This window comes from Gigantopelta aegis, chromosome 2, assembly GCF_016097555.1.
Source record: "Gigantopelta aegis isolate Gae_Host chromosome 2, Gae_host_genome, whole genome shotgun sequence".
NCBI lineage: Eukaryota > Metazoa > Mollusca > Gastropoda > Neomphalida > Peltospiridae > Gigantopelta > Gigantopelta aegis.
The window spans coordinates 22,757,451-22,778,287 of record NC_054700.1 but is presented as its reverse complement, the minus strand read 5'-3'; the positions used below and the strand labels follow the sequence as shown (position 1 = coordinate 22,778,287).

At 36.4% G+C, this 20,837-nt stretch overlaps 1 protein-coding gene across 7 annotated transcripts in view; it reads left to right on the top strand.

Annotated features, from left to right (window-relative positions):
* Positions 1-20,837, top strand: part of LOC121382770 (ras-specific guanine nucleotide-releasing factor 2-like) — a 321,414-nt gene that overhangs the window by 259,517 nt on the left and 41,060 nt on the right. For 6 of the 7 annotated variants that reach the window (XM_041512366.1, XM_041512410.1, XM_041512391.1 and 3 more), the window contains exons 13-17: positions 2,310-2,392; positions 10,004-10,027; positions 16,080-16,155; positions 16,604-16,794; positions 19,753-19,934. In XM_041512366.1, the coding sequence (XP_041368300.1) occupies positions 2,310-2,392; positions 10,004-10,027; positions 16,080-16,155; positions 16,604-16,794; positions 19,753-19,934 (556 nt within the window). The remainder of the gene's footprint in view (positions 1-2,309; positions 2,393-10,003; positions 10,028-16,079; positions 16,156-16,603; positions 16,795-19,752; positions 19,935-20,837) is intronic. The other variant, XM_041512375.1, reaches the window with a different exon arrangement.

Below are 20,837 nucleotides of genomic sequence, written 5' to 3'. Positions count from 1 at the left end.
GGTTTCTGAAAATTGCGAGAGCAGATGTTTCATTAATATGTTGCATATACAAGTCAAATTTTGCATAATCCAGTTTGTGTATTAAATGTGGGACATTTACAAGGTCATGAAACATAGTTAAGAAAACAAATGAGTTATGTAAATTTGTTTTTGTGTAGCTGTGAATGGTTTACACAAATGTTGAGTTCTCAGAGTACAGGCATAAAAACAAATAATGAGAAGGTTGCTTCTGTTTGTGATTTTTGATATGACTTAATTAATTGCCTGTTTACTCTGTTAAAGAGACTTTCCTGAGTTTGCTACCATGTTAACACTAATATAGCACTTTCAATTAAAATGTCTAACTAAAAACATTTTCTTGTTCACAATATCAGTGACTGTCTATTTATTGTGTTAATGGTGATCCAAAAATTAGTAGTCGTCCAAACTGGATTTTTTTTTTTCTCGTACAAATTGTGTACATATAATACAGTATGTGTACAGTAATAAAGCAGGATGGCTGATGATAATGTCCATTAACATTGTAAGGGCGGCAGGTTATCCCACAATACCCTGTGATCTTAAAAAAACTGGCATGTATTTCTGTATGTGTGTCTAGACAGTGGTAATCACTTTCCTTGGCTGGATACCATGCAGTATACACCTGTCAGTCAGGAATCATATGTGCAGGCAACGGAAAGAAAGGAACAATTAACTAAGGAAACATTCTGATTATCATGTCAGTACATGGGTTAATGTATGGACGAAACATAATACAGTAATTTAGATACTTTGACAGTGGTGCTTTATTTTGTATTGAAAAATAGTATATACTTATTGCTGGCTTACTGAGATGGATATTATTACAGAACATTGCGATGCATCCACAAAAATCAGGTACGTTTTGTTCTTCAGTTCTAAGACTAATTCCTGACGTGACACATTAAGTATTATGTAACCAGCGGCTCGTCAGAGGACGTATTCACTGGGATGGTACAAAATGGCTGTGCTCGTAATGTATAATAGCCATCACATTTAACCGTTTTATTGATTAACTATAAGATTATACTTGTTGATATTAAGCAATAATGTACATTATATATAGTTGAATATGCATACCAGTGCAAAAGCCTTGCTTTAGCATTCCTTTAAGAAATGGAATGAATGAATGAATGTTTAATGATACCCCAGCAAAAATGAAATGAAGTTTGAGATGTTATAAACATCAGGTCAGTCAGAAAGACATTAACTATAGAGACACTGATATTGTAAACAAGAACTTGGATTTAATTTAATACTATTATATGTTAAACAGGCTCTGTTAGTCAGAAACATCTTAATAATGGAAACAAACTGAGGACAGTCTCTTTAATATTACTTTTAAATAGTTTCTGTTGCATATTTTGAATACTGTATATAATTCAAGGTACAAAATTTACAGGGAGCCAGAAACAATTGCCACTCAGAATACATAATATTTCACAAGCAGATTTTGCTTTCAGTCTTAAAGCATTGAAAAACTATCTCAATATTGGGACGACCAATATTATATATCATACAAAAGTTAATAATTGATTGCTGTAAATTTAGACAGAATGAGAATTCAGATGGTTGAGAACTGCTTCATAATTTCTAACATTGGCTTCCATATTAAATTGTGAGAAGTAGAGAATGCATTTCGCAAAGTGAATTCCGAGCCTTGTTATTTTTATTTTTTTCTCATTCCAACCAGTGCACCACAACTGGTCAAAGGTCATGGTATGTGCTTTCCTGTCTGTGGGAAAGTGCATATAAAAGATCCTTTGCTGCATTAGGAAAAATGTAGCGGGTTTACCAAATGTTTAACATCCAGTAGCCGATGATTAATTAATCAATGTGCTCTAGTGGTGTCATTAAACAAAACAAACTTCTTCTTCCAGATTAAAATGTGAGAAGCAGAGCAGATGGATTTTGCACCTTACATGGCCTATACATTTATTTCTACAGTGTCTTGTAAGAATTATCTCCCCTTTCATCCGTGCTATAGCTATTTGAGCAAAATTTTAGAAAAATTAATATTGGAAGTAAGTGGGTATTTTGTGCCTTGAGACCAGGGCCCTGCGGGGTTCAGTTCTCTCATGTGATATTTCTTAAAGTAGGCAGCAACACTATATACTGACCATTGTCACGGTTACGGTCAAGAGTTTTACTGTGCACATTAAGAGCAAGCTGTTATATTAACTGACCAATGATTTTTGAGGATTTCTATTACGTGGAAAAAAATCTTCTCTTTAAACCAATGAAAATCAGTGTAACATCTGCATTAACCAATGATAATTGTTGTGTTTTAGTGCATTGAGAACCTTCACTACAGCGATCTCCTGAACAGCTCCATGAGCGAGTCCTCTTCAGTCACAATGCCCCAGTCTGTTAGGTGAGTTTGTACTCAGTAATCTGCCCTGCACCATTTCTTCGCTCTTTTTTTGTTTTTTAATTTTATTTTATTTTTCACTTGTGGTGGGTTATTATTGGATGAAATTTCTCTTCAATATCTCTCTATCAAAATGTATTTCAATATAAATAAAGTCAGTGTAATCAGGGCTTTAGATTGCACCAGAGTCGAGTCATTAAACGTTGTGCCCAAAATGCATATGTCCAAGATAATTATGCCCAAATTACATGTAAGTACAATCATGCTGACCTCAAAACATTTCACATCAAAACCAGTGAAATATTAAGCTTTAATTATATTAAAAAAAACTTGAAATGCATCTCTGAACAACCACAAATCTTCAGCAGCTATTAATGACATTACTGCACTAAAAAGACCAGTGGTAAAGTGCTCGCTTGATGCGCAGTCTAGGATCGCTTCTCGTCGGTGGGCCCATTGGTCTATTTCTCATTCCACCCAGTGCACCACACCTGGTCAAAGGCCATGGTGTGTGCTTTCCTGTCTGTGGAAAAGTGCATATAAAAGATCCCCTGCAGCATTAGGAACAATGTAGCAGGTTTTCTCTGATGACTACGTGTCAGAATTACCAAATGTTGGACATCCAATGTGCTCTAGTGGTGTCATTAAGCAAAACAAACTCTCTTTCTCTCTCTGTCTCTCTGTCTCTCTATCTATCTATCTCTCTCTACCTGTCTCTCTGTTTCCCTCCCCTCTCTCTCTCTCTCTCTCTCTCTCTCTCTCTCTCTCTCTCTCTCTCTCTCTCTCTCTCTCCCTCCCTCCCTCCCTCCCTCCCTCCCTCCCTCCCTCCCTCCCTCCCTCTCTCTCTCTCTCTCTCTCTCTCTCTCTCTCTCTCTCTCTCTCTCTCTCTCTCTCTCTCTCTCTCTCTCTCTCTCTCTCTCCCTCCCTCCCTCCCTCCCTCCCTCCCTCCCTCCCTCCCTCCTCTCTGTATGTATGTATGTCTGTCTGTGTGTGTGTGTGTGTCTCTCTCTCTCTCTCTCTCTCTCTCTCTCTCTCTCTCTCTCTCTCTCTCTCTCTCTCTCTCTCCATCCCTCCCTCCCTCCCTCTCTCCCTCCCTCCCTCTCTCTCTGTATGTATGTATGTCTGTCTGTGTGTGTCTCTCTCTCTCTCTCTCTCTCTCTCTCTCTCTCTCTCTCTCTCTCTCTCTCTCTCTCTCTCTCTCTCTCTCTCTGTTGTGCCCAAATTAGTAAGATCTAAAGCCCTGTGTAATATAACAGAAGGAACACTCAGTAACCATTCCACAGCTCTCTGCTTGCTGCCGACAAAACATGCAGCTCAATTTTACATCTTCCTCATCACTACCAGCAGTCTTTGCTGCTGCATGGAAGCTCCATAGTTCAGTCCAAATTTAAGAAAGTGTCAACCTATCACTTATAAGTGAAGTGCCTAAACCATGTTTGGATAGAGGCACATTAACAAAATTCCCTAACCTACAAGTAAAATAATTGAAACCCACTACAAATCATAGCTGTTTGAATATGCCAGCAAATTTGGTTTGGGATTAGCTTTGTTAATTTGTCTTCATCTGGACAGTGGGTGGAACATAGCCCAGTTGTAAAGCCCTCGCTTGATGTGTGGTTGGTTTGGCATCGATCCCCGTCAGTGGGCTCATTGGACTATTTCTCATTCCAGCCAGTGCACCTTAACTGATATATCAAAGGCTGTTCTATGTGTTATCCTATCCCACCGGCCTCGGTGGCGTCGTTGTTAGGCCATCGGTCTACAGGCTGGTAGGTACTGGGTTCGGATCCCAGTCGGGGCATGGGATTTTTAATCCAGATACCGACTCCAAACCCTGAGTGAGTGCTCCGCAAGGCTCATTGGGTAGGTGTAAACCACTTGCACCGACCAGTGATCCATAACTGGTTCAACAAAGGCCATGGTTTGTGCTATCCTGCCTGTGGGAAGCGCAAATAAAAGATCCATTGCTGCCTGTCGAAAAAAGAGTAGCCTATGTGGCGACAGCGGATTTCCTCTTCAAAACAGTGTCCGAATGACCATATGTTTCTATATTTTCAGTAGTATTTTATTCCCTAGTGACCGGCCTCGGTGGCGTCATGGCAGGCTATCGGTCTACAGGCTGGTAGGTACTGAGTTCGGATCCCAGTCGAGGCATGGGATTTTTAATCCAGATACCGACTCCAAACCCTGAGTGAGTGCTCCGCAAGGCTCAATGGGTAGGTGTAAACCACTTGCACTGACCAGTGATCCATAACTGGTTCAACAAAGACCATGGTTTGTGCTATCCTGCCTGTGGGAAGCGCAAATAAAAGATCCATTGCTACTAATCGGAAAGAGTAGCCCATGTAGTGGCGACAGCGGGTTTCCTCTCAAAATCTGTGTGGTCCTTAACCATATGTCTGACGCCATATAACCGTAAATAAAATGTGTTGAGTGCGTCGTTAAATAAAACATTTCTTTCTTTATCCAGTCCAGGGCCGTAGCTAGCATGGGGGCAAGGGGGGCAGTTGTCCCCCCCCCCCTCCCCAAAGAAAAAAATTCGGAAAGCATTATAGAAACTTAAAGAAAAGGAGTTTTAGACTATTAACTACTCAATTGTCCCCCCCACAAACAAAAAATCCTAGCTACGGCCCTGCTGTCTTATAAAAGATCCCTTGCTACTAATGAAAAAATTTAGCAGGTTAACCGGCCTCGGTGGCGCAGTGGTTAAGCCATCGGACTACAGGCTGGTAGGTACAGGGTTCGCAGCCCAGTGCCGGCTCCAACCCAGAGTGAGTTCTTAAGGGCTCAATGGTTAGGTGTAAAACCACTACACCCTCTTCTCTCGCACTAACCACTAACCAACTAACAATTAACTCACTGTCCTGGACAGACAACCCAGATAGCTGAAGTGTGTGCCCAAGACAGCATGCTTGAACCTTAATTGGGTATAAGCACGAAAATAAGTTGAAATGAAATGTAGCAGGTTTCCTCTCTAAGACTATATGTCACAATTACCGAATGTTTGACATCCAATAGCCGATGATTAATAAATCAATGTGCTCCAGTGGTGGTGTTAAACAAAACAAACTTTTTCTTTTTTCATCTGGGCAGATGCATATTCTTTATAGTTGGGAGCAATCCCATCCCAAATCAGTCATTGAAGATGGCAGCAACTTGGGGTGCGTGCAATAGCTATATATTTGTCTTTCATCTGGGGAATGCATATTATTCAGCATTGGGTGCAGTTTCCCCATGCCTCTCCTCTTTTGAAGACTATGAAAATATTTTAAATAGCTGTGTCATTGGTAAAGGCCAAAAGAGTGACACATTTTGTTGAGGTGACATCAAAGGTACACAATTCTTTAAGAACATTGTACAGATCCATCTAATTGAAACATACAGTTCCTTACTTAAATCATTCAGTTTGGTACACCCAGCGTATCCTTGATTTGCCCTAATGTTGATAGAACCTCAGGGTAGTCATGATGTGACCCTTATGAGAATAAATTAAATATGTATGTTTGATTCCAATATTTTTCAGTCAGATGGGGTTAATACTGTCATAATTATTGTTATTGTAAGGAAGTCTTTCAGTCAGATGGGGTGAATACAGTCATAATGATTGTTATTGTAAGGAAGTCTTTTGGTCAGATGGGGTGAATACTGTCATAATGATTGTTATTGTAAGGAAGTCTTTCGGTCAGATGGGGTGAAAACTGTCATAATGTTATTGTAAGGAAGTCTTTCAGTCAGATGGGGTGAATACAGTCATAATGATTGTTATTGTAAGGAAGTCTTTCAGTCAGATGGGGTGAATACAGTCATAATGATTGTTATTGTAAGGAAGTCTTTCAGTCAGATGGGGTGAATACAGTCATAATGATTGTTATTGTAAGGAAGTCTTTCAGTCAGATGGGGTGAAAACTGTCATAATGATTGTTATTGTAAGGAAGTCTTTCGGTCAGATGGGGTGAATACAGTCATAATGATTGTTATTGTAAGGAAGTCTTTCGGTCAGATGGGGTGAATACTGTAATAATGATTGTTATTGTAAGGAAGTCTTTCGGTCAGATGGGGTGAATACTGTCATAATGATTGTTATTGTAAGGAAGTCTTTCAGTCAGATGGGGTGAATACTGTCATAATGATTGTTATTGTAAGGAAGTATTTCAGTCAGATGGGGTGAATACAGTCATAATGATTGTTATTGTAAGGAAGTATTTCAGTCAGATGGGGTGAATACAGTCATAATGATTGTTATTGTAAGGAAGTCTTTCGGTCAGATGGGGTGAATACTGTCATAATGATTGTTATTGTAAGGAAGTCTTTCGGTCAGATGGGGTGAATACTGTCATAATGATTGTTATTGTAAGGAAGTCTTTCGGTCAGATGGGGTGAATACTGTCATAATGATTGTTATTGTAAGGAAGTCTTTCAGTCAGATGGGGTGAATACTGTCATAATGATTGTTATTGTAAGGAAGTCTTTCGGTCAGATGGGGTGAATACTGTCATAATGATTGTTATTGTAAGGAAGTCTTTCGGTCAGATGGGGTGAATACTGTCATAATGATTGTTATTGTAAGGAAGTCTTTCAGTCAGATGGGGTGAATACAGTCATAATGATTGTTATTGTAAGGAAGTCTTTCAGTCAGATGGGGTGAATACTGTCATAATGATTGTTATTGTAAGGAAGTCTTTCGGTCAGATGGGGTGAATACTGTCATAATGATTGTTATTGTAAGGAAGTCTTTCGGTCAGATGGGGTGAATACAGTCATAATGATTGTTATTGTAAGGAAGTCTTTCAGTCAGATGGGGTGAATACTGTCATAATGATTGTTATTGTAAGGAAGTCTTTCAGTCAGATGGGGTGAATACAGTCATAATGATTGTTATTGTAAGGAAGTCTTTCAGTCAGATGGGGTGAATACAGTCATAATGATTGTTATTGTAAGGAAGTCTTTCAGTCAGATGGGGTGAATACTGTCATAATGATTGTTATTGTAAGGAAGTATTTCAGTCAGATGGGGTGAATACTGTCATAATGATTGTTATTGTAAGGAAGTCTTTCAGTCAGATGGGGTGAATACTGTCATAATGATTGTTATTGTAAGGAAGTATTTCAGTCAGATGGGGTGAATACTGTCATAATGATTGTTATTGTAAGGAAGTATTTCAGTCAGATGGGGTGAATACTGTCATAATGATTGTTATTGTAAGGAAGTCTTTCAGTCAGATGGGGTGAATACTGTCATAATGATTGTTATTGTAAGGAAGTATTTCAGTCAGATGGGGTGAATACAGTCATAATGATTGTTATTGTAAGGAAGTCTTTCAGTCAGATGGGGTGAATACTGTCATAATGATTGTTATTGTAAGGAAGTCTTTCAGTCAGATGGGGTGAATACTGTCATAATGATTGTTATTGTAAGGAAGTCTTTCAGTCAGATGGGGTGAATACTGTCATAATGATTGTTATTGTAAGGAAGTCTTTCAGTCAGATGGGGTGAATACTGTCATAATGATTGTTATTGTAAGGAAGTCTTTCAGTCAGATGGGGTGAATACTGTCATAATGATTGTTATTGTAAGGAAGTCTTTCAGTCAGATGGGGTGAATACAGTCATAATGATTGTTATTGTAAGGAAGTCTTTCAGTCAGATGGGGTGAATACTGTCATAATGATTGTTATTGTAAGGAAGTCTTTCAGTCAGATGGGGTGAATACTGTCATAATGATTGTTATTGTAATGAAGTCTTTCAGTCAGATGGGGTGAATACAGTCATAATGATTGTTATTGTAAGGAAGTCTTTCAGTCAGGTGGGGTGAATACTGTCATAATGATTGTTATTGTAAGGAAGTCTTTCAGTCAGATGGGGTGAATACAGTCATAATGATTGTTATTGTAAGGAAGTCTTTCAGTCAGATGGGGTGAATACAGTCATAATGATTGTTATTGTAAGGAAGTCTTTCAGTCAGATGGGGTGAATACAGTCATAATGATTGTTATTGTAAGGAAGTCTTTCAGTCAGATGGGGTGAATACTGTCATAATGATTGTTATTGTAAGGAAGTCTTTCAGTCAGATGGGGTGAATACAGTCATAATGATTGTTATTGTAAGGAAGTCTTTCAGTCAGATGGGGTGAATACTGTCATAATGATTGTTATTGTAAGGAAGTCTTTCAGTCAGATGGGGTGAATACTGTCATAATGATTGTTATTGTAAGGAAGTCTTTCAGTCAGATGGGGTAAATACAGTCATAATGATTGTTATTGTAAGGAAGTCTTTCAGTCAGATGGGGTGAAAACTGTCATAATGATTGTTATTGTAAGGAAGTCTTTCAGTCAGATGGGGTGAAAACTGTCATAATGATTGTTATTGTAAGGAAGTCTTTCAGTCAGATGGGGTGAATACTGTCATAATGATTGTTATTGTAAGGAAGTCTTTCAGTCAGATGGGGTGAATACAGTCATAATGATTGTTATTGTAAGGAAGTCTTTCAGTCAGATGGGGTGAATACAGTCATAATGATTGTTATTGTAAGGAAGTCTTTCAGTCAGATGGGGTGAATACTGTCATAATGATTGTTATTGTAAGGAAGTCTTTCAGTCAGATGGGGTGAATACAGTCATAATGATTGTTATTGTAAGGAAGTCTTTCAGTCAGATGGGGTGAATACTGTCATAATGATTGTTATTGTAAGGAAGTCTTTCAGTCAGATGGGGTGAATACTGTCATAATGATTGTTTTTGTATTTACTAAAAAGGCAGGCCTCTGAAAATTGTGACAAAGATTGTTTCATTCTCACGTTGCTGACACAAATCTAATTTTGTATAACCTATTTTTTGTTTGCGTGAAATTTGGATCACCATTTACTTGGATATAACGGGTTATGCAAGAAGGAAATGGCTTACCTTGATTTATTTCTGTTTAAGCAATAAATGTTTGGTTCATGTCGATTTTCAGTTCTCAGAAGCCTGAAACAAAAAAGCAGCTACTAATTAAAGAAGATATTTTGAAAATATTTCACCAGTGATCCACTGTATGATTGGGGGTGGGGGGGGGGGGGGTGTAGCTAAGTGGTAGAGAGCTTGCCTGAGGTGTGATGAGTCGCCGGATCAAAAGCCCTTGATGGACTTGCATGGGTTCTCAATCCCAACATTTGTCCCATTACTGATGGATCAAAGGTCATGGTATGTACTTTCCTGTCTATTGGAAAATGCATATCCCTTGCTGCTTTGTTGATAAAAGTTGATAAAACAGGGCTTTCTTCCCTCATTCTCTTGACCAAGTTTTGAAACAACCATATGTTAGACACAAAATAACCATAGTTAAGAATGTGCTGAGCAAGGTGCCATTAAACAAATATTCCTTTACTCTGTTTTTACTCACTGTACATTGATGTCTTCTTCATAACTGTCATTTCTTTTACTTTGAGAGATATACACTGCAATAAAAATTAAATTATTTGTTACAAATAGTTCTGTCTTGTACTGACTATAAGCTTTGTTTTATGGTTTTTTAGTCATTTTAATCTGTGATAAGAATTCATTTTTCGATCTGTCTACTGCGCTTCGCAAATCATTCTCTCTGGCTGTTACTATGGTGATGTTTTGTTGCATGTTTCCAGATATATTCACAACACACAGATATGGTGAGTTCTAGAGGTGTGCGTGTCCCGCACTCTCGTTGTACTACTTGTTCACAACTAGCCTACCGCATGAGCCATTGTGCTTGGCATTTAATAACATATTTTGCGCTTTATGTTATTTATTTATTTATTTCTCCTTTTTTAAAGCTCCAAGCCCATATTTAATGTCCGCACTAATGTTGTTGGGGTCAGGGTTTTACAATTAGTTTTAAATGCATGTAATTTATAGATTTTGGAAATAGACAATTTGAAAGATTGTTATGATAGTGTAACAAAATATGCCTATAATATATGCTGCCTTTTTCAAATTAATTTTATTTTAAATTAACCTACAGTCCAAATTTAATATTCTACAGTAATAGGGGTTTGTTTTTGTTGTTGTTGTTGGTTTAGGGGAGGTTTGGGGGTGGGGTTGTAGGGGGTCTTTGCCTTTCTGCACAGAAGGTTTTACGGTGCAGGGATTTATCCAGGCATTCTAAGGATCTGAACATTGGCCCCTTCCCAAAAGAAAGTGGCACTAAAAATTCCCAATTTCAGTTAAAAATGTCTAACATATATTTCATTTTATCTGTTCTAATAAATTAATTTAACAGTGGTGTATATACTGCATCATTCAGTTGCCTAAAAATATCCCAGTTATGATTAAATTGCACTAATTTTCCCAATATAATTAGATGTGAGACCCTGGCAAAAAATCCTGGATCAATCCTTGAGGTGGAATATAAGATTTAAGTTACGTTAGATACCGTATCACAAAATACATGGTATATGTTTTAGATATCGTATCACAAAATACATGGTATATGTTTTGTATTTCAGAACTCGAATTAATGTCTTCTTAAATGTTGTTTTTTCTTTCTGTACATTTATAAATATATGTCATTTATAGAGTTGACATTTAAATATTAATGAGTATGACAGAATATGTATATAATTATTTCATTGCGTCATTCAGTATATTAGTCTTGATCACATTTTATAGGACAGATCCAGTATGTTGTAAAGTGGGGGTCGTCATACAATTCTAAAAAAGATAAGGTTTAATTTGTCATGAACAAACCTTCCAAATGGAGCAAAGTATGTATATGGTATTATATTGGTACAAGTAGCCTACTAATATCTTACAAACATAATTGTAGCTCGAAATAATACCTTCTAGATAATTGTTGTATAACTTATAATCATTCTATTAATATCTTATAATAATTTTAACATGAAATAATACCTTCTACAAAATTATTGTATATCAGGGTTGAAAATTAACATGAAAACCATAGTCGACAGCAGGGCCAGTTGAAGAAAAATCTTACTGGCCCTTTTCAAATTTAACTAGCCCTCCAATTATCACATTAAAATTTAACTGCACAGCCAAAATCAAGACTAGAATGTTTTTTGTTGAATAATAATGATGTGTCCATTTACATCAAACAAACTGATTGGTGTTTAACTTCATAATGAATAAAGTTAAAATTCATATAAAACCATGTTATTAACTTTTAAACTATTACCAACTGAAAAAAAAAAAAATTGAAAAAGAAATCTAGTATAAATAAAAATGTTACTTTACAAAATACCATTAAATTATACATATTAAATCTCATTCTTAATATGGGGTGAAGACAAAATGCTAAAACAGCCAAGGTATGCTGCTTGACTTGCCTTGTCTCTGAAGTAAAAGATAATGCAGTACAAAGAGACTAAAGGTAGAACGTGTGTGCTTTAGTAAACTAGTCTTGGAGTGGCAGTCCTCTTTGTGGCAATGTAAGAGGGATGAAATAAACTTTGTGGTGATTCAAGAGGGGTGACATCCCCAGTAAATTATTTCCTCAGGAGTGGTTGTTCTCCTATAGACGAGGCACTAGATAGAGATCCATGGAATCATCCACTATTTTGCCAAATACCCATTCGACTCTGCTTTGTGCAGAGATATGGCGCTGATCATGAATTACGGTTTTGTCATTCAGATTACCTTGGATGTTCCATCAATTGCCTTAAAACCTGTATCAGAAAAAAAAAGAGTTAACCTATGCAGTTTGATGGTAATTTATAAGTAATTTTTTTTTTAATTTACACTGAACTTTTACCCTCAATAAAATGTTATATGAGATGGTATGGGTTTAAAACTTAATATATTAATATGTTTTATATGAATGTTATCTTTATTCATTATTTTGGCGCTGTAAAATATAGAATGTGTCTTTTGTAGCCAGATCTGTATTTTTTTTTTGTCACATTTGATTCTTCATTCAATGTGTTACTTTTTCAACTGGTACCATACTCGCCAGACCCTAAAATCGATGGTTGCCCAACGGACTACCTTTGTAAAATTCTTAGTTACCCTTAGCCAACAAAGGTCACCACGGGTGACTGCTAATTTTCAACGCTGGTATATGATATTACATTTGTACACATAATATTATTCAATAGTATCTTACCAACTTAATTTTAGCATGAAATAAAACTGTCTGGAAAATCATTGTACATATATATGGTTTTACATTGATACAAGTAACATACTAATTGATATTTATAATCATTTGTCTAATATCTTAGTAACAATTTTAGCCTAGATTACAGTAGGGGTGGGATGTATCTCAGTGGTAAAGTGCACACCTGATGCGCAGCCGATCTAGCATCAATCTGGACACCTTGGGCTTCATTCCAGCCAATGTACCATGACTGGTATATCAAAGGTTGTGGTACATGTATATGCTATCCTGCCTGTGTGATGTGCATATTAAAGATCCCTTGCTACTAATGGAAAAATGTAGTGGGTTTCCTCTCTACTACTATATGTCAAAATTACCAAATGTTTGACATCCAATAGCCGATGATTAATAAAACAATATGCTCTAGGGTGTCGTTAAACAAAGCAAATCTTCTTCTTTTTTCTGGGTTTTTTTTTTTTTTTTCAAAACAGACACTCCTAATGGATTCTTCATACTTCTATGACTTTCTAATAATAATGATATTTTTTTTTTTTTTGGTTGTTGTTGTTGTTAAGAACAAGAGAATGTGTTGGCTGTATACAGGAAAACTGAATAAGTACATCTCACTTGGTTGAAACTTACAGTCACATGCACTGCATGGATATAGAGAATATTATTTGAATGGCCGCCATTTTTTTTTAACATTTATCTTTCGAGTTTAAAAACATACCTAACAAGTGAAAGCAAGTTTGATGTTTTTAAACGATGAGTTGTAAGGTAAATGGTGTCTAACTGACACAAGTAGTGTAGCATTGTATTTCTTACACTTAAACAAAATTAAATATCTTTTTCATCTACTACTTATTTACTGTGCATATACACTTGTACAATTAACATAGATCATAGAGTAATCTGTTTCATTAGTGTTCATTTCATTGGTTAACCAGTGTGGCTCTGGATTCTGAATTATCACCTTGGAGCAGCCAATCAGATGTGTTTAAAATGATCTCCCACGTGTGATACCAGATATCTCAATCAGTGTAATATATAGTTTTATATCCATTGCTTTCTTTTATATTGTTGCAAAAAAACAACAACAAAAAACTTAAAAATATATAGATAATAAAAACATTAAGCAATAGATTTTTTAGCAAATACACTAGAAAATAACCTAAACTAGACATTGCTTTTGTTTATTTAATTTGTATTAAAATTTTATTATTAAAAAAAAGGTTTACAAGTTAATGTTTCATCTAGAAAGATAGTAGTTGCTACAAACTGATATGATATGTTTTGGTTTCATGTAATATACCAGTATAGATTAATATTGTTTCTAATACATTACCTACGACATATTATTCTTATGGGTGTGATATTGCTTGTAATATATACTTGTATTTTTTCTCAACCACCTAACCACTATAATAGTAAATATATGCATGACAATTAACATACATGTAATAATAGTGCTTACTAAGCTTTATGGTATGATATGATTGTATGGGTCTTTTCCACAGATAATATAATTATTATCCATACATGTGTGTCAGTTATAGGTCTACTTTTTTAATTGTTTAGCAAATTGTTTTCAAAATAATGGCTTGTGTGTAACAATATTAATACTATGAACATTATACATGTAGGGCTGAATTTATGAAGCCTGTGTTTAAGCATTGTAACTATGTAGTTATGCATATGTAAGTCTAAAACAGGCTTTGTAAATTTGTTCTGTTATATCCAATTTCAAGATTGACACACATTTATTACATTTATTAATACCTTTATAACACAATTATGGGCCATTTACAATTTATACTAATATGCAAACTGTACTGTTTATCATTTTCTGGTACCCTTTTCTCACCTCCTAACATTCAGTATAAAATAGGTTGATTTTGAAACCATATTTTTCAGTATATTTTCAGCATTTTTTACAAATTTGTAAATCTTTTTTTTTTTCCCTTCTTTTTTTGTTAAATGTAAGCTGGCATCACCCCTGCCCTCTATGTACAGTTTGTACACTCATGAAAATGGTGGCCCCTCAAAAACATTTTTGGGGAGTTATGTCCAGAACAGTTATTATTCAATGCTAAAAAGATGCTTATGATTTGTGTATCTTGTTTTTTTAATGGTCGGTTTTATCCGTTCTTGTACTACTCATTTAACCGTAGCTAGAAAGCCTGCATGTATTTTTACTCAGTAGAATAGATAAGTACTGAATATGTGCAGTGTATACCCTGTTTATAATATATTTGTTTTGTGTTATGCATATATGTTTTACTGACATTAAAGAATCATTATCAGTTTTTATCACATATATTATTGAAAAATATTATAAGATATTTTTTTTTTTTTAATTTTACAACTTTCATTCATAATAGTTCGAAGTTATTGATAACAGTGCCTGGCTTTAACAAAATTTAATGTGTCTTTGGTGGAGAAAACAAACCCTGCAACAACTTGTCTAATCTCAACCCCTGCAATGGCATGGTTGTTTTCTTAATTGCAGGGGTTGAATCTACAGCTTAAATATAAAGAGGATATATCATGGGGTTTTTGGGGTCAAATATGACCTAAATGTTATTGAGTGAAGTCTTATATCAGATAATGAGTTCCGACTGCATGATGAGTGCACACCACATGTGTACATGATATGAAATATATACCATTTTCAGCCCATATTTAAAAAAAAGTGATTAATCAAAACTTATTTTGTCCAAAAAAAATGTAATGTAATCAAATTTTCTTTAAAATAAACCTTTAAAGAAAATAGGATGTCTTTGATGCAGGACAGATTTTATAAATATGCCCTAGCAAATAGAAACAGATGGTGTTGGGGTTTTGTGGTTCTTTTATGGGTTGGTGGGGGGTTTACATGTCTCACAAAAGGTACTAGGTATACATTGATTTTTTTTTTTTTTTCAATTCAGAAATCAAGATATATTTCTGACAGTTGAAAATGTAATCGTACCACTTTAAGAACATGCCGATGCAAATACCTTAATATTAATAATAATTAAAACCATTTTATCCTTGGTTAGAGCTATTCACAAATATCAACACTTTGATGAGTACACATGGGTTGGAAGTAGCCCTGTGGTAAAGGGTTCACTTGATGTGCGGTTGGTCCAGGATCGATCCTTGTCGGTGGGCCCTTAGGACTATTTCTCATTCCAGCCAGTGCACCATGACTGGTATGTCAAAGGTTGTGGTATGTGCTATCCTGTCTGTGGGATGGTGCATATAAAGGATCCCTTGCTAATAATGGAAAAATGTAGCAGGTTTCCTCTAAGACATTATGTCAAAATTACCAAATGTTTGACATCCAATAGCAGGGCCCGTGGTTATAAAACTTTTAGAGTCCAGACTCAATTGCAAATGACGTCACACACATATAATTTGTATGGCGTTGTCATGACATTAGTGTCTTAGACTCTATTAGAGTCTCGAGTCTAGACTCTAAATGTTTTATAAGCACCAGGCTAGGGGTGATGTTGATAATTGTGAATGACCCTAATCAGGAATAAAATAGCTACCGTATACGTTAGAATTACTGAGTGTATGTTTTGATTAGCAGGTCAAATGTTCAGTAACTGTACACTGAGACCGTCTCTTCTGTTCCACAGGTCCGACCCCAAGTTGTTCCGGGATGATGTAGACATCAAATTCAGCCGTACTCTCAACTCATGTAAAGTACCTCAGGTGGGCAACGTCACACATTCATCGTAACTGTTATTTTCACTGTTTTACTATCTTCACACATTCATCATAACTGTTATTTTCACTGTTTTACTATCTTCACATATTCATCATAACAGTGTTATTTTCACTGTTTTACCATCTTTGCATCACACATTACACATTCATCATAACAGTGTTATTGTCACTGTTTTACTGTCTTCATATTACAGATTCATCATAACTGTTATTTTCACTGTTATACTGTCTTCGCATCACACATTCATCATAACAGTGTTATTTTCACTGTTTTACTGTCTTCATATTACAGATTCATCATAACTGTTATTTTCACTGTTATACTGTCTTCGCATCACACATTTATCATAACAGTGTTATGTTCACTGTTTTACTGTTATGTTCACTGTTTTACTGTTACGTTCACTGTTTTACTGTGTCAATCATGTTACAGATCCGCCACGCCAGTGTGGACCGTCTGCTCGACCGACTGACCGACCTGCGTTTCCTAAGCATCGACTTCCTCAACACATTCCTCCTCACATACCGAGTGTTCACCAATGGACAGACTCTGCTCGAGGCGCTCAAGAAAGTTTACAAAAACCCAGACACTGGAAACTTGGAGGCTGGACAGTCTGCAGGACAGTAAGCTGTTTGTTTGTATCTTTCTCCATTGGAGGCGGGAAAGTAAGCTGTTGTTTGTATCTTTCTCCATTGGAGTCTGGACAGTAAGCTGTTTGTTTGTATCTGTCTCCATTGGAGGCTGGACAGTAAGCTGTTTGTTTGTATCCGTCTCCATTGGAGGCTGGACAGTTTATTTGTATCTGTCTCCACTGGAGGTGGGACAGTAAGCTGTTTGTTTGTATCCGTCTCCATTGGAGGCTGGACAGTTTGTTTGTATCTGTCTCCATTGGAGGCTGGACAGTAAGCTGTTTGTTTGTATCTGTCTCCACTGGAGGCGGGACAGTAAGCTGTTTGTTTGTATCTGTCTCCATTGGAGACGGGACAGTAAGCTGTTTGTTTGTATCTGTCTCCACTGGAGGCGGGACAGTAAGCAGTTTGTTTGTATCTGTCTCCACTGGAGGCTGGACAGTAAGCTGTTTGTATCTGTCTCCATTGGAGGTGGGACAGTAAACTGTTTGTTTGTATCTGTCTCCATTGGAGGCTGGACAGTAAGCTATTTGTATCTGTCTCCATTGGAGGATGGACAGTAAGCTGTTTGTATCTTTCTCCACTGGAGGCTGGACAGTAAGCTGTTTGTTTGTATCTGTCTCCATTGGAGGTGGGACAGTAAGCTGTTTGTTTGTATCTGTCTCCATTGGAGGCGGGACAGTAAGCTGTTTGTTTGTATCTGTCTCCATTGGAGGCTGGACAATCTGCAGGACAGTAAGCTCTTTGTATCTGTCTCCACTGGAGGCTGGACAGTCTGCAGGACAGTAAGCTCTTTGTTTGTATCTGTCTCCACTGGAGGCTGGACAGTCTGCAGGACAGTAAGCTCTTTGTTTGTATCTGTCTCCACTGCAGGCTGGACAGTCTGCAGGACAGTAAGCTCTTTATTTGTATCTGTCTCCACTGCAGGCTGGACAGTCTGCAGGACAGTAAGCTCTTTGTTTGTATCTGTCTCCATTGAAGGCGGGACAGTAAGCTCTTTGTTTGTATCTGTCTCGTGGGCCCATGCTTATAAAACTTAAAGTCTAGACTTTAATAAAGTCCAGACTTTAATGTAATGCTATTTGAATGGCGTTGCCATGACGTTAAAATCTGAACTTTATTAAAGTCTAGACTTTAAGTTTTATAAGCATGGGCCCACGAGACAGATACAAACACTAGCTCATCATCTAGTTCAGTTTTAGCATTAAAAAAATAGTCATGTTTCTTCTCTTTTTTTGTCTTTTACTTTTATCTTTTTTATATATGGCTTCTGTCTGTGGGAAAGTGCAAATAAAATATCTCTTGCTGTTGATGGAAAAAGGATCATGTGAATGGCAGACCCTTTTTTTTTTTACTATAAACTGAATATTTCCATTAAATCTAATTGTCGAAGTACAATTTTACTTACCGTTGTGACTTTAGGGTTGCATTAGAAAATCGCCTTCTAACCACTGGTATAATAAAGGCTGGTATGTGCTGTGGTGTGTGGAAAGTGCATATAAAAGATTCCTTGCTTCTAATGGGAAAATGTAGCAGGATTTTTTTTATGAGAATATATACCAGAATTATTTAATGTTTGAGATCCATTAGTCAATGCTTAATAAAACAAGATGATCTAGTGGTTTGTGTACCTAAGTACCTGAGACAAATTTAAATAAATCTTATAAATGAATATTCAGTTTTTACTTAGGAGATAACCATCTGGAGTTTTTAGATTTGTGGGTGTTATTGTCTATTTTATCCTGCAAATGTCATTTTTGACCGAGAAGTCAATGAAACATTTGCGGGCGTCAAATAGACAATAACACCCGCAATTCTAAAAACTCCATCTGGTTATGTCCATTGTAAACTGAATCGTTTTTCTACAGAATTAACTGTATATTTGGCATTTCTTGAAAAAAATACCTGGCTACAATCTAACTGTAGACCCTTGAATCGTCAACTTCGCCTGTTCCAATTACTAATGATGTCACTTTCTAATGACATCATTAGCTTTCCGGGTGTTATTGTCTATTTGATCCCGGAAAAAGAATGTAATTAACCAATCACAATACAGAACACACTCCAGTCAGTTTACAATATAATGAGGAATAGTGGTGTGGTACTTATTTAAAATCATAACGATGCAATAAACATTGTATTTCCACTAATCATAAGTAAAACCTCATTACTGACATGTAAAATATACCGGAATTATACCCATTTCCGTGAATAACTTTATGTCAAACGCAACATTTATTAATTGTACAAATATAATCTCTTGAAGTGTATTCTTGTTACCAACATTTTACTGCACAAACATACAAATCTAACTGATACAAGTATTGTTTATGTAGCTAATTGGTCTTTTTGTTGTCTTGTTGACATGTGATTTTAACATTGTGTGTATCTCTGGAAATTCGGACTCATCATAGTTGCATTATGTAATCTAGTGGGAAGACGTTTTACGAGTCAGAGGCATTATTAGGACTAAATTGAATAGTTTTATGTATGGCAACACTGAATGTCAATACACAGCCTGTTGAATCATGGCAACACACTTCATAACCATTACGTTGACAACAAACATTATAATAACACATCATTTTATAAACTCCATGTGCTTTTTTAATAATATATCCCACAATTCTCACTTCGGCAAACATTAAACAGTCGGGACAATTTGGCTTGTTACATTATCGGAAACTGAAATTAGCCAATGTTTCCTAATGGAAAAAAAAAGGTGGAGTTACTTCCCTTATGCTATTTTAGTGAAAGTAGATCCAATGTTTTCTATACTTACAACAATGTCATTTAACAAGAGACTTTTTCTCCTGAGCAGGGTAGTGGGAGGTTTGATCAAATACCGGGAGACTCCCTCGGAATCCGGGAGGGTTGACAGGTCTGAATAATTAAAACCTTGATCTAAGGCCTTGTATAACACATGACCTAATTTGCACGTCATCGTTGCAGGTCTGATGCGGAAGATGGCAGCCCACCTCACATGGAGTTCACGGGGGAGCCGCCATGCATCGACTCGAAGCTCATCATTAAACCGCAGGCAGAGAAGATGCGCAGAGTGAGCGCCGGAGTGGTCCCCTGCAGTGGAGAAACGCACATCGAAAAACCAGTTGTCACTTCCATCAGCTTTAAGTGTAAGGCTACACATACAAAATTACTCGTGGCAAATTTATTGGACCATCTGTTATGTACCTGTATTTGAAATTCTGTTGGATCTATATCACTTTTCTCATCTACAGAGAATCGTGTCAATTTCAGACGCTCAGTAAACTACAATTCCATCAAAACCGAACATCTTTTAAGGATCCATTTTAAATATGGGTACAGAACAGAACTTCTGTAAACTGGATATCCCATAAAACTGAACTTTTTACTTGGTCCTATGTGTGTCTGGTTTAGAGAGGTTTAACTGTACTCAACTTTGTCCTTTGTTTGACACCTACTAGCCATAACTGGGTCCCATTTGACGACGTGATATTAGCACTAAAAATCAACTTAAGTGCATAATGCATACTGAACAACTTAGGGCACTACAACTGGCATATCAAAGGCCATGGTATGTGCTATCCTGTCTGTGGGATGGTGCATATTATAAAAGATCCTTTGCTACCAATTAAAAAATGTAACAGGTTTCCTCTCTAAGACTATATGTTAGAATTACAAAATGTTTGACATCCAATAGCTGATGTTCCAGCCAGTGCTCCACAACTGGTGTAACAAAGTCCATGGTATGTATTAACCTGTCTGTGGGATGTTGCATATAAAAGATTCCATGCTGTTAATCGATAAGAGTAGCCCATGAAGTGGCGACAGCGGGTTTCCTCTCAATATCTATGTGGTCCTTAACCATATGTCTGACACCATATAACCATAAATAAAATGTGTTGTGTCGTTAAATAAAACATTTCCTTCCTTCCTTCCAGTACCTGATGGTTAATAAATTAATGTGCTCTTTAAACAAAACAAATTTTAACTGAACACTTAGAATGAATAATTTTTTTTTTTTTTTAATGTGAAGTTAGATATTAAATTAAAAT